The 18,593-nt window shown below is 35.3% G+C and overlaps 1 protein-coding gene across 6 annotated transcripts in view; it reads left to right on the top strand.

Moving 5' to 3' along the window:
- Positions 1–11,626, top strand: part of BTBD8 (BTB domain containing 8) — a 93,813-nt gene extending 82,187 nt beyond the window's left edge. For all 6 annotated transcript variants that reach the window (XM_026497619.4, XM_044383645.3, XM_057310465.1 and 3 more), the window contains 6 exons: positions 178–239; positions 4,077–4,785; positions 5,037–5,121; positions 5,531–5,670; positions 7,154–9,481; positions 10,759–11,626. In XM_026497619.4, coding sequence (XP_026353404.2) covers positions 178–239; positions 4,077–4,785; positions 5,037–5,121; positions 5,531–5,670; positions 7,154–9,481; positions 10,759–11,228 — 3,794 coding nt within the window. In that variant the 3' untranslated portion in view covers positions 11,229–11,626. The remainder of the gene's footprint in view (positions 1–177; positions 240–4,076; positions 4,786–5,036; positions 5,122–5,530; positions 5,671–7,153; positions 9,482–10,758) is intronic.
- The last annotated feature ends 6,967 nt before the right edge of the window (positions 11,627–18,593 follow it).

Here is an 18,593-nt window from a genome sequence, read left to right as displayed (position 1 = left end):
CTTTAAAAAAAAGTTCTAAAATATAATATGGAATTATTTGTGTGTACTAGATTGCTTTTAGCCTTTTTTAAGTTACTTCCATTAAAACATAACCTTTTTCTGCTAGCATACTGTTTTCCCTCTACTTTTATGGTAATGATAGTGTTTCCTATAAAAATAAATTGTTTCTTTCTACAGCTGCATTTGACAAAGGTGATGATCGAAGACTTGGCAAAAAGCCTGTATTCAGTAGTTCTCAGGTAAAAACTTTTAAAATTTGGAGGTCCAAATGAAAAAAATGCTTAATAATTTAAATTTTATTATTTTGCATTTCAGTGATTATTTAAATGTATTCTTTGATTAAGTAAAGCTGTTTCTTAATGAAAATAGTATTGAGTCTTTAATCAAGCAAATATTCTATAAATTTTTAAATAATGTGAATTTTTAATATACAGCTGGCATAGGAAGTGAAATATTCTGCCTTTTTTATTTCCTTGAAAACCTTTTTGGCAACTAATATATTGGAGCTATTCCAACATGATCTGTTGAAGTTGTCTAAAATTCTAGACCTAATTCAATGTCTTATTTTCTAATTAACCTACTTCTTAAAGAAGATTTTAGTTGTCCCAGTTTTCTCTATACTAAGATGTTTGATTCATGTAATACATTTTTGGTGTGAAAGAGGCAATCAGTACCAAGAGTATAGTTAGTTGTGTTTTACTTTAAAAGTTACTTGCTGTATTTATATGAGGTATCTAAAGTAATCAAACTCTTAGAAAAACAGGAAGGAGAATAGCAGTTGCCAGGGCCAGAGGTATAAGGAAAAGGGCAATTTTTCAGTGGGTATCAAATTTCAGTTTTACAAGATGAGAAAGTTCTAGAGATTTGTTGCACAAGGTCTGTATAGTTAACATTACTGTACTTCCCACTTAAAAATGGTTAAGATGGTAAATTTTGTCTTTTTTTTTTTAGCCCTTCCCACATACAGATGACTTGGTGTATTTGTTATAATGTGAAACATTTTTCTTCCCCTAAACTTGGAACACTGCTAGACTCCCCATTGACCATTCCTAGGTATAGTGTAGAGTTCCACAGAACGTACTCTAGAAAGTGGTACCTTAGGACATTTTTCTCTATGTACTAGTTTCCTGTTACCCCAGTGGGTTTTTTTTTAGCTCCCCCCCCCCATTATCCTATCTGCCTTTCTCTTTGCTGTTCTACTCTCTGTTATCAACCAGGCTTTTCCTCTTCCCTTACCTTACAGCAAAAGAGATCAAAGTCTCATTGTTCTTCCTTACCTTCCTGATATTCAGGTTGCTGGAGGGTTTATACTGTTAACCACAGTGGGAAGAAAATAGGCTCATATTGTTTCCCTCAGAAGGGCAGTTTAGTAAAATGGGTGCTGGACATGGAATAATAAGAATTAAAATCTTGACTTCACTTTTTTTTTTTTTATCCTTACCTAGATTTTTATTGGTTCTGTGAGCGAGTGAAATGGAAAATGTGTGGCCTCCATGAGGGCAGGAGGCTGAGCACAGGGTACAGGTTTCCTGGAGTCTTTTAGCTTCATTCTTTATCTACCTCAGGTGTTTTTGCCTGCTCCTAGGTGAGGGCAGGAAAGTGTGTGTGTGTGTGTGTGTGTGTGTGTGTGTGTGTGTGTGTGTGTGAGGGAAGGATGGGTGGAGGAGCAAGGCTCTCCAGCCAAGCGCAAGAAAAGCAACACTGCCGCCTGGCACAGTTGCTGGGACAGTGCAGCCTTGACTTCACATCCTTATCTCTGCCATGTGTGAGCTTGCTTGTCTGTAAAATGGACTAATAAAACCTAGCAGAATTGTTGTGAAAATTAAGTGAAATAATTTATGTGCAATTATTTAGTATGTAGTAAGTGCTCGATAAGTGTAGAATGAATAAATGTGTTTTACAAGAAGAGATGAGATCTTCTGAACGTGGGAGAAAGTTAATGAGATGAGACAGAGAGAAAGGTTTAAGAAGAGTGCTGGTACCGCATTACTTAAGGTAATGATGTCTAGGACTTGTTTCCAAAATGAAATGGTAGTTATATATGAAACAAAATTGGCCGAGAGCTGATCACTGTTAAAGCTGGATAATAGGTACATGGGGGTTCATTATACTCTTCTATCTTCTTTAGATTATGTGTAAATTTTACTACAATAAAAAGTTAAACAAAAGGAATAGTACTGAAACCAAAGGGTGTCTAAGGGGAATTCTCTAGAGGGTTGACCTCTTTTTCTCATTTTTCTCAATAGCATGTGGTCTCTTTTTTGTCAGTAGCATGCATCTTCCCACCTGGCCATTTGTATATAAGAAATATATGTAAACTTTGCAGATGTAAGTTAGAAAATGCCTAGATATGTGTATACATTGAATCCTCATCATGCTATATTATGTTAATATAAAGTTTCTAAAGGAATATGGTTACCTATGGTACCCCACATACTACATAGATCTCACCCATAGCATGATGCTTTAAAATAGATAAGATTCAAGGATATGAAGTTAAATAGGATCAGTTTTAAGGGTGAGAAGTAGTCTAAAATCAAAAGTCTATCTGATTTTAGGTATTAAAAATAGAGAAAGGTTATTTTTTGAGCTACGATTTGATCAAGAAAACAAAAAATGAGGACCAAACCTATTTGAACTTTATAAATATTACATAGAATCCTGGAGCACTGCATGAGTAGGACCAGTCTCCACCCTCTAGAAATACATACTCTGAAGCCCAGAGATGTTAATGACTTCTTAAATATCCTAAGTCAATTAGAGATAAAGCTATGACAAGAACCCAGTGATTCTTTTATTAGGACTACACCTAGGTTTTCCCTAAACTTATTTATTACTGTGTGTGTGTGTGTGTGTGTGTGTGTGTGTGTGTGTGTATTCACACCCCCATGTATGTTTTCTTTATCTTAGACAAATTTTTAATATAAATGGAAGGTTTCTATATTCAGAAATATTAGCCCTTGAACTGTGTATCAATACATGCTCAGGTTTGACAACATGCGTCACATTTTTTTGAGTACCCAGTATGTTGTGGGCGCAGTGCCATGGGATACAAAGATGAAGACAGCACAGGCTCTTCCTCAGGCCTCTGCAGTTTCATACAGCTTTGCGAAGGGAGGGCGTATTTCATAAAGAGTGGCAATATAGTCTTAAAATTTTATTCTGCACTTCCTACCACTTTTTAAAGTGGTGTTGTTCCCTTCCATAGCAAGGTTAGTTCTAACCAAAATGATACAGGAGCATTGTCTTCAGTGTTTTAAGTGTCCTTCTCTTTTCCTCTTGTTACCTACTTCACCTGTTTTTAGGACACCTTTTCCTCCACTTTCTCCATATAGCCAGTGTGTATTACTATTTTGTTTCTTCCAAAAGCCAAACTTTTCAGATGTACTGTTTCGTTTCCCAGGGGCTTGCAGCCCCCAGTCCCCACCCCCAAGGATTAAATCTTTAAGTGATAAAATTTCTGGCATTTGGAATAGGATTGAAGAGACAGTTTTTGGTGAAAATCTTTATAATGTCCCTCAAATTATACCGTATAGATGACTGCCTGCTTAAAGCAGTAAATCATGAACTCAAGTCCTACTTCCATCCTTAAAGCATGTGACCTTGGTAAATCACATACCAGCTTTAATCCCCAGTTTCCTGTTTACGAAATAGAGGTAGCAACAGGAGCTCTCTCATAGGAGTGTTGTGAGTATTAAGTGAGATGACGTATGAAAAGGGTTTTATAGCACAGAACCTGGGAGTGGGCCCTCAAAAAACATTGGATATTGTTATCATTGACCCAAGGCATCCTGACACCTTTAGGTGCCAATCTCTACCATAACTTCACAAAGCTAAATAGCATGCCTTTTTAAAATAGCATTGCCTTTTAATTTTTTATGCTGTATTTCAGATTCAATTAAGGTAATGTGACCAAAGATACATTCAAATGATCAAAGATGGTTCAAATTTTGAGTGGCCATATATCATAATGTGATCTTTACTTTCTCCTCTTTGAAAAGCTGGCTTATTGAAACAATGTACTATAAGTCAAAGACTTCAGTCAAGTTATAAAGAATTTTTTTTCTTCTTTGTAGCAAAGGAGACAAGTTTCTGACTCTGGTGTTATAAAAAACGAATCTTGGAGAGGAAATACCAAGAAGGCTTGTTGGAATTACCCCTCTACGAAGGAGAAGATGAAATCTGATGGGTTAGGAGCATCTGGACGTTCATCAAGTACTAATAGAAGTACTGTAAATAAAACTTTGAAACAGGATGATTTAAAGGAAAAGGGTGGTACAAAAACAGCATCTAAGGTTACGAAAGAACTTAAAACTGGGGGCAAGAATGTTTCTGGAAAGGCCAAAGCTATAATAAAGCCCCAAACGGAAAACAGTGATAATGCTAAGTCAGCAAACACGTCGCCTAGACAAGCTGTGGAAAGATCAGCAGCAGCGTCAGCAAATGGACAGAAAAATTCATTAAATGAAAAAGGAGTGAGAAATCAGGAAGGGCACATTACAGGTGCCAGACCCAAGGTACTCACTGGCAACTTAAATGTGCAAACCAAAGCAAAGCCTTTGAAGAAAGTGACAGGAAGAGATTCTCCATGCCTCAGCATTGCAGGGCTTTCCAGCAGATCGACCAATTCAAGTATGGAATTACTGATTTCCACTGAATGTCTGGATGAACCAAAAGAAAATGGATCAGTAGGAGAAGAGAGGCCTTCTGGTGATAAACTGTCCTTTTGTGAATCTCCAGGACAGACAGTGAAAAACAGTGTGGAAAGTATCAAAACTACTGTAGGTGGGTTTTAGTACCGTCACTTTTAATAGCTCCTGACAGTTGCTAGGAAAAAATGATTCTGTTTTTGGATGTTTATTTAGTTTCAAATGCCAAAAGGCACTTATTTACATGTGTTCATGCAAACTGAGAGAAAACATACTTCTTCCCACATTAACGTTTATTTTTGAATATAGTGTCTGGCCAGTGAATTTATGCATGACTTTTACATATTCAGTGTTCTGTTTCATGACTGACTTTTTCTTAATTTACAGCAGTAAAATCTCGACCTGTTTCAAAAGTTACCAATGGAACTTCAAATAAAAAAGGCACTCAAGAAGAAACTAATATAAATAACAGGTAAGTCTTCATTCATTATTTTACCTATATATATTTTACCTAGCTTTCTCTGAAAGTTAATTATATGCTAACTTCTAGCTAAATGTTTTAAAAATATCTTTTCTTCTTTGTTAAAAAATGTATTTATTTACACAATATTTTAAAACTTTATTAAAAGAAGAAGTCTATGAAAAATGCTTATTGATACAAAATGATAGATTCTACTTGTGGCACTTGATTATGTATTGCTTTGTCATACTTGACTGGCAGGTTTATAAACTTAAAGACCTATGAACATAAGGTTTTTCTATTTTTAGAAAAAAAGATATTTTTTAATTTCTTTGAGAAAGACTATATTTCATATATAGCCTTTTAAAAGTTCACGTGTTGCTCTCTGAGTGCAGTACTGAATGCAAATCATTTTTCTTAGTGTGCTAAAGAAGGTCACTAGCAAAGGATACAGTGATCCAGTACCACAGGCAATTTTAAAGAAAAAAGGAAATGGCAGTGGATATGCTACAGCTCAACAGAGGGCAAAAAATGCCTCATCAGGTCTTGTTAAGACCCAAGGTAAAGCTGGTATAGTCCTGGGAGTTACTTATGTGTTTAAACTGAGTAAGCAGAACTCTGATTGGGAACTTTAGCAACAAATAAGAATATAACATGGTTTCACTCATTTTACATGTGTGTCATACTATAGAGATGAGACTTTATGCTTTTACTTTTAGATAAGTATTTTTTTAAAAGATTTATTTATTTGAGAGAGTGCGGGCCTGCACGCAGGGGGAGGGTCAGAGGAAGAGTCCCAAGCAGGCTGTGGAGGGCAGAGCTGGGGAGGAGGCAGGCGGATGGATCTCAGGACCCTGAGATCATGACCTGAGTCTAAGCCGAAACCAAGAGTGAAACCCAGGCGCCCCTAGATAAGTATTTTGGTATTTCAGGATGTGGGTTTGGTTTTTATTGTCTTTTATGAGAAATAATTTAGGGAGTCACTAATTTACCTGTATTTTTGGTCCTTTTATATATTATGCCCAGATTTCTTGAGTTTCATTGGTGACTATAGGAATTCCATGTGCAAAACCAGCACTAATTAATATTAGAGCCCTTTAAAAAGTAATGGTACAGTCTCGAGAGCTGGGATATAGAGGAAAGAAGAATTTTCCCTCTGTGCTGTGCCTGTTGTTTTGCCATGTTCTAAGAAAGAAAAGCGTACTGATCAGATTGCATAATTTGTTGACATAATAACTGATTTTAAAATTAATTTGCATTATGCATTAAGCATTCATGTGGGTAAGAGCAGTTTGTAAAAACCTAAAAACAATTTTGAGTTAGATAATGAATTAATACTGAAAGTAATTTTTAAAATAAGCCAGAGAAAAATTATTCGTGTTCTAGTAATAACTAAAAACTAAACATTTAAAAAGATTTGGCAATTCTGTTTGATAGTTTTAATTATCATCTCTAGGACTTAGCCAGTGTAAACAAATAGATTCTCAAAATTAATCCTTGCTCTCCAATTACCAGTTTTAGTTTCCACTGCACATCTAAGTTATTAACCCAAATGATCTACAATAATAATGATCTTGTCATGAGAAGTAAATTAGTTTTGTTCATGTTTGACAGAAAAAACTGCAGTAATTTCAACATTTCTGTTTTATATTTAGCTTGATTCTCCTTTCAGCTATGTGGAACAGTCTTTTTTTTCCCCAAAAATTTCAAAGGGAAGACCCTTCCTGCTCTTTTGATATAAGAAAATAAGATTTTTCCAGCCTCATATATTTAAGCAAATCCAATTCTGGCATAAGGATCAAAACTCTTGAGGAAGAAAGATCCTATTTAAATAATTTTACTAAGATGCTGGAATAGTCCCCCTATATTTATAATAAAAAGTTTTTTTTTATTTTATCATGTTACTAACGCCTAATCTTTTATTGTCCATTGTCATAGATATTTCATTGTTTATTTTGTTTCTTCTAAAATAATTTAAAAACAAATATTGCATTTCATTCACAAATTGGAAAGTACATTATATTTTTAAATTTTCTTTTCTTAGGATCCCAAGGAGAGTCACCAAGTTCAGTAAAATCTTCAGTCTCTTCAAGGCAGTCTGATGAAAATGTGACAAAATTGGACCACAGTACAACTACAGATAAACAAACACCTAAGAAAAAAATTGTCAAGCAAGGACACACACCTTTGCCTAAGGTTAATGCAAAAATAGTGGCAATGCCTAAAAACTTAAATCAGTCTAAGAAAAGTGAACCTTTGAGTAATAAAGATTCAAAACAAAAAACGCTTCCAGGACAGGTTATATCGAAAACTCAGGCTTCTTCTCAAAGACCTTTAAAAAGTGAAACATGTGTTGTCCAAAAAAGTATGCTTCATCATGTACATGATAATAATAACAAGGATGATATTTCTGAACAGAAGCGTCCTGAACCTCTAATTAATCTCACATCAGAAATCAGTGGTAGAGAAGCATTCCAGTGGTCATGCAAACCTGACCCCCAAAAGCCATTAAACAATCAAGGGAAAGAAAAATTAGTATTAGAATGCCAAAGTATTTCAAATCTGGATAAAGCAATAAAACAGGAACCGGAATCAAAACGGATTTGTTCAGATAAAAGCGAAACAAAATTTTCCAGCAAAGAATCAGATCATCACAGCACAGCTAAAATACACTGTCTTTCTGATGGGAGTGATAATGCAGATCCAAAATGTTATAGCACCACTGTCCTAAAATCCATGATTTCAAATCCCAGTGAAAACTCCTTGAACTCTAATCCTGTTTGTGATGTAGACTCAGCAAATGCAGAGCAAATCCATTCAGTATCAGATAAGGAAAAGCAAGGAGGGAAACAAGATATAAACAAAAAATTAAACATTAAATGTGTCAAAGATGTTTTACCATGTGTTCCTGAAAGGACAAATGGTACCTTAAATTCTGTCCAAGATGACAGAAAATCTAAAATTCATGTAGAAGAACAGAAAATTCATAGTCACTTGTCTGATGACTCTATGAGTGAAATCAAGCATGCTACAGCAGACTCAGATACTTCCTCCAAGTGTGTTTTGGAACAAATATCAGGAAAAAATTCTCCTAAAGATATGGAAACAACAGAAACTCCAGAGAACCATGAAACTCCAGAAGTTCCATTTATGAGCCACTGGAATTTGAGTACCAGTGGTCTGCATCAGAGAGAGAGTCCTGAATCGGATACTGGCAGTGCTACCACATCCTCTGATGACATAAAGCCCAGATCTGAAGACTATGATGCTGGAGGGTCTCAGGATGATGATGGGTCAAATGACAGAGGTATTTCTAAATGTGGCACTATGCTATGCCATGATTTTCTTGGAAGAAGTAGCAGTGATACCAGTACTCCTGAAGAATTAAAAATATATGATAGTAACTTAAGAATTGAAGTGAAAATGAAAAAGCAAAGTAGTAATGATCTTTTCCAAGTTAACTCAACAAGTGATGATGAGATTCCTAGGAAACGACCAGAAATTTGGCCTCGATCTACAGTAGTCCACCCTAGAGAAAAAGAAAATATTCTACGAGGCAGTGTCCAGTTTGCTCAAGAAGTAGATCAAGTTTCTTCCTCAGCAGATGAAACAGAAGATGAAAGATCTGAAGCTGAAAATGTTGGAGAAAATTTCTGTACATCTAACTCAGCTCCTCAGCAGTTTCAGGGAATAATTAATTTGGCTTTTGAAGATGCAGCAGAAAATGAAAGTCACCAGTTTACTGCAACTAAAAATTTTAAAAGATCAGTCTTACTTTCAGTAGATGAATGTGAAGAACTAGGATCTGATGAAGGGGAAGCCCATACTCCTTTTCAGCCTTCCATAGATTCTCTTTCACCTTCTGATGTTTTTGATGGCATTTCTCATGAACATCATGGAAGGACCTGCTATTCCAGGTACACACAAGGAAGTGAAGGTAGTAATTTAGAATGTAAACAAAATAAAGGCAATAGTGTATATAAAAACGAAAGCTCTCTCTTGGGTCCCAGTAGCACTGACTCCTCAAGAAAAGATAAACATTTGAGTGCTTCAGCCACAGGAAAAAAGTTCACAGTAGATGTCCTGTCCAAAGGAGGCAGACAGCTTCTTCCAGAAGATAAAAAAGTAAACAGTGGAAGAACTGTGGATAATGACTTTCAGCAACACAGCAAACTCTCAGATAATGATATGAAATCTCAAGAAAGACCATGTCATTTGGAGCTTCATCAAAGAGAACCCAATTCTGACATACCAAAGAATAGCTCTACGAAATTTCTGGACTCCTGTCGGAGTCAACTTCTGCCTCAGGAAGGTCAAGTGAAAGAGAACCATTCTACAGCTACCAAAAAAGCTAATATTGCTTTATCTGCAGGTAATGTACAGAAATAGAAACGCTAAATCCGTAAGAAAATGAGTTTATAGAATTTTAAAGTTGTAGATAGCCCCGAATGTTATATTTTAGTTAGAATAATTACTTAAGCAACAGATACAAATTTCAAATGAAAACTTAAATTTCTTAATAATATGAAAACTAGCTAGTTAATCTTTATTGTTCACTTAAAGTCCTAGTGCAGAGTTAAGATCTAGTAAAATTTTGGTTATTATTAGAGCTAATCTATTAAGAGATTTTACATGAAAGAATAAAGAGAAAAACTTAGTTTGCTATTATTTAGTTATTTATGTCTGATTTAACATAGAATTCTTGACTATTAGAAATTTTATTATACATTGGATATGATTTATGGACTATGCTAGTATATATCTAAGAGGGCTGTGCAATAACTATAGTAATACAACTAAAAGCACTGAACTATTTTAACTAGATTAATTATTACAATTTATATGCATTTTACAGAGATTAAGACTTTGAGGATCACTATAATTCTAAGGTTTTCATAAAAAAATAAATTTCCTAAAAGAGATTATATTTAGAAGCAGTGATAATATATGAAAAAAGCCCAGGCTTATTTCATATGTATAGATGATTTCCTGTCTAATTGTTTTGTGTGTTTGTCTTCCTTATTATAGTAATTTGAACTAATGACCCACATTTAAAATATGCAATAGTGGCTGACTGCATAGCTATTGTATATCAGAACTAAGAAAGACACTGATCAATAGCCCTTGATCAGCAAAATCACAACAACAGGGAGCTCTTTAAAGTTGTACTTTTTGTTTGTCCTTGCTTGCATCCTCTTTTGCATGTGCAATATACAAATAAGGCTTTAGATAAAATGTATTTATTAAACCCTTTTGGAACTGACTTCACTTAAAAGTCACCATCAAATAACCATGTCTTTTTTTCTCTTTAAGTTCATATTGTAGTGAATTAGATACATGTGCACATTCTATGTTTATGTTTAAATAATTTTTGTTGTTTTCTGTATCACAAGTTTTCAGATTCAAGTATGGAGAATTATTGTTAGTTGCCTATGTTGATTTTGCTGCTAAACATCCTTCGGTTGTTGGTTTTTTTAATATAGAAAAAGAAATGCCTCAATAATCTTGTCAATTTTGTATAAGTGTTATTTTTTCCATTCTGTTTTTTTGGACTATAACTATTATATTGCTTTAATATTATTCTACAAAACTCTGAGGGGTACCAACATGTGCAATTTTTACATTGTGTAGTATTATGAATTATTTCAGGAGACATAGATGATTGTGACACACTGGCACAAACCTACATGTATGACCATCGGCCTTCAAAAGCCCTCTCTCCAATATATGAGATGGATGTAATAGAAGCATTTGAGCAGAAAATGGAATCAGAAACACATGTTACAGACATGGATTTTGAAGATGATCAGCACTTTGCAGAACAAGATTGGACACTATTAAAGCAACTGCTCTCTGAACAGGATTCAAACTTAAATATTACGAATTCTGTTCCCGAAGACTTAAATTTAGCACAATATCTAATCACTCAGACACTACTTTTAGCACGAGACAGCTCAAAACCTCAGGGTAAAGCACATGTTGACACTTTGAACAGATGGAGTGAACTAACCTCTCCCCTTGATGATTCCTCAGCAAGCATCACCATGGCTAGTTTTTCCTCCGAAGATTGTTCTCCCCAAGGGGAATGGACAATTCTGGAACTGGAAACTCAGCATTAAGAGTATTAACACTTTGGAAAATTTTGAACTATGCCACCACTTTATTTTTTGATGCTTACATTGTATCCAAATAATAATTGCATTAGCCAGAGATAGACTGTCCTTAATATTGAGGGAGTCTTTCCAATTTATCGAGGTAAACATAATTTGTTTATTAATATATCATATGTAGAAAAAAGGTGTTTTCTAAAATTTTTGAGCATGTTTTATTAATTATTAGAGAAATTAGTAGACTTATAAAGAAGCCCTTCAGTTTTCCTTCCCTAACTGATTATTTGTTCACTTGTTTATAATTCAAGAATTTAAAATGTGAATGCACAAGTAGGTCAGTCCCTTTACTTTTTGCTCTGCATATGGTAACAGTAATTTAACAATAAAAACTTATTGTGCTTGTGTCATTTTATGTAGAGTTAATCAGTGAGTAACATTCAAACTCAGGTGGTTGTGATTGAGTCTGATAGCTGAATATTAGAAAAAACCTTCACTTTCCCAACAGGGCAGGTCCAGGAAATTGTGAAGTAAATGCACTTCAAATTTTCAGTCACATTGATACTGAAACAGAGAAATGGAATCTCTTGTAACTCTCTTTTTTGGGGTATATCCAGAGAGAGATATCTGCCCTTATTCAAAAGAAGTGAGAGAACTGTCCATTTGTTTCACCTATATATACTTTATAGTTAATCGCTCTTCATTTTCCATTCCATATTAGAGATATTTTGGAACTGTTCCAGCAATAAGCCTGCGCTAAATATCAATTTTAAAATGGGTACATGAGGCATTGAGTTACTAAGTTAAATTGTGTGTGTTTGCTTTCTCCATGTGTCTATATACTCTAGTTCCTTATTTCCTTGATCACCTTGTCTTTCAGTCTGTAATTTTGGTAACAAGGCAAGATAAAAATATTTTCTACAAAATGGTACTGGAGAGTGAACACTTGGATACCTACTTGTTATAAGTGGACACTGCTCTTAGGACGATGCAATTTAGTAGAATTAGCCTCTCTCAAAGCTATGTAACTAACACATAATTTCTCTAAAATATGTCAAAAGTAAGGAAACCTTTTGGCTTAGAATTCCTTTTCTAAGATAACAGTTTTCAACAAATTAACAATACAGCGAATCTGTATATTGAATATCCACAATCATATTAATGCACAATCATTTGTTATTCTTGTATAATAGCAAAATTATATTAACATTAGCCACTAACCTGTTATACCATAAATTTGCTATGCCTTTTTAAACTAGAAGCTCTGTAGGGGGCACTCATTCAGTCAGTCAAGAAACAGGCATTGGTTCTGCGCACTGAGTTACAAAGATAAGTAAGGTTTGATTCCTGTTTCCCACTCAAGAGTGTTCAGTTTCTAGTGAGGGGGAAAACCATGTAAAAGAAAGGTTAAAATATAGCATTGTAAGAACATTGTATTTTCAAGCCAGATGGGAATTTAGAGATTAGTCTAATCCCTTCAAATTCCAAAGAAGAACTCTGAAGCCCAGAGGAATTAAAAGATTGCTCAAGGTCCCACAGCTAATTCATGGGCTAGAATCTAACATTTCTTAATTTTAATTTGATGTTATTTCTACCACACAGCATGCTCATTTGATTTTTATCATAAAGCCTGAGAACAAGTATATTTATAGGTAGTTTGTAATATAAAGAAATAATGTATGATAGAAACAGTGCAAATTCCCAAGACATTGTGTCACTTCCTTTTCTCCAAATGTGAAATTGTTTAATGTGTTCTTTTGAGTAAACAGCTCAGAAATTCAAAACTTTATAAATGAAACTTCTTTCCCAGTTCTAAGGTCTTGAAAAGTTTCGTCTTCAACTAGTAGACATTAAAAAGCCATTCAGTTTCATGTCACATCTTCAAACAGGTAATAGGGAAGGCATTTTGCTTAAGTAGTGACCTCTTAGGTAATTTCAGGACATGTGTGTTTTTTGTGCCTCTACCAGTCTGTTTGCTGTGGGACTCTTCGGGCTAGTACTTCATGATTTCAACACAAAGGGACATCTTCAAACAGGTAATAGGGAAGGCATTTTGCTTAAGTAGTGACCTCTTAGGTAATTTCAGGACATGTGTACACTTTTTGTGCCTCTACCAGTCTGTTTGCTGTGGGACTCTTCGGGCTAGTACTTCATGATTTAAACACAAAGGGAAAAATAATTGCTAACATTTTTTTTTAGCTCCTATTATATGCTAGACACTGTGCTAAGTGCTTTAAATATGCACTAACATTTAATTATCACAATAGTTATATGAGATTTGTCTTCTTATCATCTTTATTTTACACATGAGGAAACTGATAATAGAGTCCTTACCCTGGATTAGTTACCCAGTGGAAGAAACTAAAAGAGAAATAACACACTATACTATTGTTTGGTAAGATAACAGTTGTATATGGTCAGAGTTGTGTGAGCCCAGAAGGAGAAGCTACAAACAGCTTGTCAGGAAGAGAAGATTAGAGAAAGCTTCTTAGAGCAACTAATGTTCTGTGACTCCTTCAGAATTTCTATAAAGGGCTTAGTGGCTGCAGTCTAGTTGGAAGTGTAGGTCAGGGGAGTTAGCTTGAAGATGTACTTGTGTAGAAAGTACTTTGCTTTTACTTCAGTTGTGTGTTATAGATCAATAAAAATAGAAATGTCCTTAAAAGACGCTTTTATACATGTTTATATGAAGTTGCAAAAAGTCCAATTGTCCATACCAAAAAAAAAATCTTCATTTTATTTTGATTTGGCTTGCTTTGGAGGACCGGTAAAGATTATGTAAACCATCTAAAGCCCCTTTATACCATCTCTTGGAGCAATCAAGTAACCAGATGCTGGCTTTCAAGGATGAGTAAGAATTTGGTGATAGGGCATACTAGACACCACAGTGCATTAAAGAATGGTAACCAGGATGTGTGTTGAGGATGAGGAGGAAGAGTGATAGGAGATAGAGCTAAAGAGTGGACTGGAGTTGGATTCTTAAAGTTATTAAATACTATGCTATAGTGTTTAGTCAAAATCCTGGATTTAGTGGGAATTGTGTCTCCTTCCACTGTGCATTCCTTTATTTTTAACTCTCAACTGACAAGCTTTCCATGTTTTGAGGAAATAACCACCTACAATCAAAATGGGTAGTCATCAAAATTGTTTTTTTAAGTAGTTAGGTAACAAAACTAGGTGTGTTTCAGAACGATAACTGTCAGCTGTAGTGAAGACTGTCTGGTTTGTAGAAGCACCCAAGTCTCAGGATGCAATTAAAATAGTTTTATCAACGTTAGAAATGGGAAATGGAGGAGGATCTGGTAACAGAAATATCAGATAGATTGAGATTATAGAACTTGGTGAATAATTAGATGGTGGAGAAGATTGAAAGGAGTTTTATAATCGCTATCAAAAATAGCATTTATTCAGGGACACCCGCATGGCTCAGTTGGTTAAGCATCTTCCTTCAGCTCAGGTCATGATCCCAGGCCCTAGGAGCAAACCCTCTCCTTCTGCCCCTCCCCCCCCCCAGGCTCATGCTCTCTCACTCCCACAAATAAATAAATAAAATCTTTTTTTTAAAAAAATTATGAAATTGTAATATGTCATAACATAGCTCTGTATAAAGTGTAATCAGTGCATAAAGGAGAGGGAAATGATTGGATGATACTTGGATGGGCTCCCTTATCATCGTAGGAGTTCACAAGACAAAGGAGGCATACTCTTGGCAGAAAGCGTTTAGAGGCAGTGGGGAATTCTAGTTGTTCCATATGGCTGGAGAGGAGGGAACAGATGGTAAGGGCAAGGGATAAAGTTAGATGGGGATGTGGAGTCCAGAGAGTAACACAAGAAGTTTTGCATTTTATTTTCATTATTTTTTTAAGTAGGCTCCATGCCCAGCATGGAGCCCAGCGTGGATCTTGAACTCACAACTGTGAGATCAAGACCTGAGCTGAGATCAAGAGTCAGACACTTAACTGACTGAGCTACCCAGGCACTCCAGATGTTCATTTTAGAAAGATCACTCTGGGGGTACCTGGGTGGCTCAGTCAGTTGAGCGACCGACTCTTGGTTTCAGCTCGGGTCATTGTCTCAGGGTCTTGAGATCAAGCCCGGGGGAGGGGGGAGGCTCCATGCTCAGTGGGGAGTCTGCTTGGAATTCTCTCTCTCCCTCTGCCCTCCCCCCCACCCGCCCTGCAGTTCACTCTCTCTCTCTCAAATAAATAAATCTTAAAAAGAGATCATTCTGGAAGTGGTATACAGAATGGAATAGAGCAGGGTGACAAGGCAGGGAGACCAGCGGTATTTCAGTAACCAAGACTTAGAAGAGAGCAGTAGCTGTGGAGATAGAGAGGTGTGGGTATGTTTGAGAGATTTAACATGTGGGTTGGAAAAACTTAGTGACATGCGGGGATGAGAGGAGGGAGTCATCTTAAAAGACAGGTTTCTGACTAGGGTGCCTGCGTGGTTGATGATATCATTAGCCTGAAATTGAAGCAAGCTTAGGATGAGTTTAATTTTGGACATAACTGAGCTTGAGCTGCCTATGGGACATTCAAGGGACTGAGGACAAAATACTGTGGAATAGAAAAAAGCCTGAGAAGGAGAATGGAAAGGAATATTCTGAAGTAAGAGAACTAGCAGGCTAAGGTGAGGAGGAAAGAGTAATGAATGTATAATCTCACTAATCAGAAGGGCAAATCAAGGCTAAGAGATTGTATTTGAACCTACTAAACTGAAAGGATTTTTTAAAAAAATACAATGTTATCAAGAGAATGATAAATTTTGGATACGCATACATTGCTATGAGAACGTAAATTACCTTTCCTGTAAGGAATTAGGCAATCCATATCATGAATGTTTATAACTTCATATCCTGAACCTAGTCCTTTCCCTTCGTGGAATCTCCCATTAAGAAATAAGAATCTGAGACCTAGATATATTAGTGAAAATTAAAAACTAGCTGTCAATAGTAGCAGAAGGCTAAATAAAGTATGGTACATCTATAACACATTATGCAATGATTATAATTGTTTCCAAAACATCTGTTTAATGCCAAGGGAAGATGCTTAAAAGAAAAAAACCCAAAATACATATTTATTTAATATCCCAATTTTCCATTCTTATAAGTATATAGAAAAAGAGTTGAAGGAAGTAAGTAAAAATGTTAATGATGTACTATGGTTAGGTGGTACTGATGATTTTATCTTTTAACTCACATATTTTCCATGTGTTCTACAAAGCACAGAAAAATAAGTAGGTTTGTTTTGGGGTAAATAGAAGTAGTTAACCGTGTTGAATGCTGTTTGAGATGTCAACTAAGGTGCACACCTAGATTAGTTCATTAGATTTGGACATTATGATTTTACTGGCAGCTTTTGTCAGTTGGTGTTTTTTAAAATAGTAGGAAGGGCAGAAAGGTGAGCAGGAAGTAAAGGGTTAGAACTTACTCTTTCAAGGAAGTAGACCGAAAAGGAAACAGCGGTGGTTGGTTTTTAAGATAGAAGTTACTTCGGCACTTTGAAAATAAGTTGGGAATAATCATTGAATCAGGATCATCAAGGAAGAGGCAGAAGGCAGTGGGATCAAGCACAAAGAGTCCTAACTGACACAGGGCACTTAAGGAACTTCAAGTATTTAATATAATTAAAGCACCGAATGCATGTGGGATAGCAGTGGAAGATGAAGCTGGGAAAATACAGGCAGGCCAAAACATGAAGAACCCTGTAAGCAGGGTTCATATGGTCTATGCTAAGGACTATGAACAAGCCATTTAGACAAACATATTTAAAAAAATGTTTAAAGGCAAATACATTATAGGACTTTTATTAAGATTATAGAGAAAATATTTTGGGGTGAGAAGAGACTGGAGGAAGGAAGACCTGTAAGGGGATCATTGGAATAATTAAAGAAAAAAAGAGGCTCATGCTTAGGAAGTAATATCAGATAAGTGAGAGGATGGATTTGAGAGATAGTTGGAGGTAGAATGAACAAGATGTGGTTTCTATTTGAGGGTGAAGACTTGGGAGAAGGGATAAAGGTGATCCCCTACCCATACCCCATAATTCTAACAAGTAAAAAAAAAAAAAAGGAAGGCATATTGTTCCTGATTGGAAAAAAGATAATTTTCAATTTGGACATGTCACATTTGAAATGCAATTGAGACAACCAAGGTACAAAGTATAATGTCTTTCAAAATTCAGAAACCCAACAAACTATGACCCTTCTAATCCCACCCCATCTTCTGCTAGTTTTGTGGGGGTTTGGGCAGATGAAAGTGGGGAGTTGGTTTGGCTCAGTTTAATGATCTATTGCAGGAACTATTTTCAACTTGAAATTATTTATATACTTTTTTCCAGTGATATTTATATTATTTTCATATTGTAAATTCTTACACCAAGAGCACTTTGAATCTGGCTTAGATATGAGAAGTGTACATTTTTATTATGTTAATATTGCATGAGTTACTTTTAGTGTCCATGCTTCATCTTTCATACAGTGGTTCCTTAACTACTTCTAAATTTAGCCAACATTAGCATAAGAATTTTAATTTTGAAAATTTCAGTTCTATTCTGATTCACATTTTTATAATAATATCCCAATCAATTAAACAATGAATTTCCAAATCAGGAAGATATGAAGAAATACTTTCACACAAGGACATACTTTTTTCCTAAAAGAGTTTTCATATAAAATGTTCCTCTCTTCTTTCCATTTATGCTCAATTTTAGCCTGGCAAGAGAACTTTATAAAAGACTGAAATAGGAATATACGTACATTTAAACTACTACATGCTTAGGAAAAAGAAGATGTCTAACACCCTTACAAAATTGTTCTTTTACTTAGATATATGCATCTCTCAAAACATGCATAATCTACTTTTAAAGTCAAGAAGGTAAATAAAATGCTTTTACAGTTTTCTGATTTAAAGTAAGGTATAGAGAACAGCACTCAAGTTTAAGAAGTGAGAAAAATATTAAATTGAATCAGAAGAAAGGAATTAATACAGACAATAGTGGAACTTAGTTAGAAATCAGAGATGAGTGAAACTGGTAAGTCTAAGAGCTGATTCTTAGAACAATCTCCGCAACGGAGAGAAAAGCGTGAATACACAATATTAGAGATGAAATAACAAAATAAGGTACTAATTTGCACAACTACGTACAAAACGGTTGACAATCTGGATGAAATGGACTTCTGGGGAAATATAAATTACCAAAATAGGCTCAAAAAGAGAAAATCTACACGTTGGAAGAAACTGAGATAGCTTTCAAGATCTATCATTTTGGAGCATGGAGAAAGAAGAAAAGCTTCCAGATGCAATTTAAGAAGCCATCATAATGTGATCACCAAAACCTGCCTAAAGATGGCATAATACAGAAAATTATGGAATAA

The sequence above is a fragment of the Ursus arctos genome, unplaced genomic scaffold (assembly GCF_023065955.2).
Source record: "Ursus arctos isolate Adak ecotype North America unplaced genomic scaffold, UrsArc2.0 scaffold_12, whole genome shotgun sequence".
Lineage (NCBI taxonomy): Eukaryota > Metazoa > Chordata > Mammalia > Carnivora > Ursidae > Ursus > Ursus arctos.
Note: the sequence above shows the minus strand (reverse complement) of the source record. Positions and strands in the feature narration are given on the sequence as shown.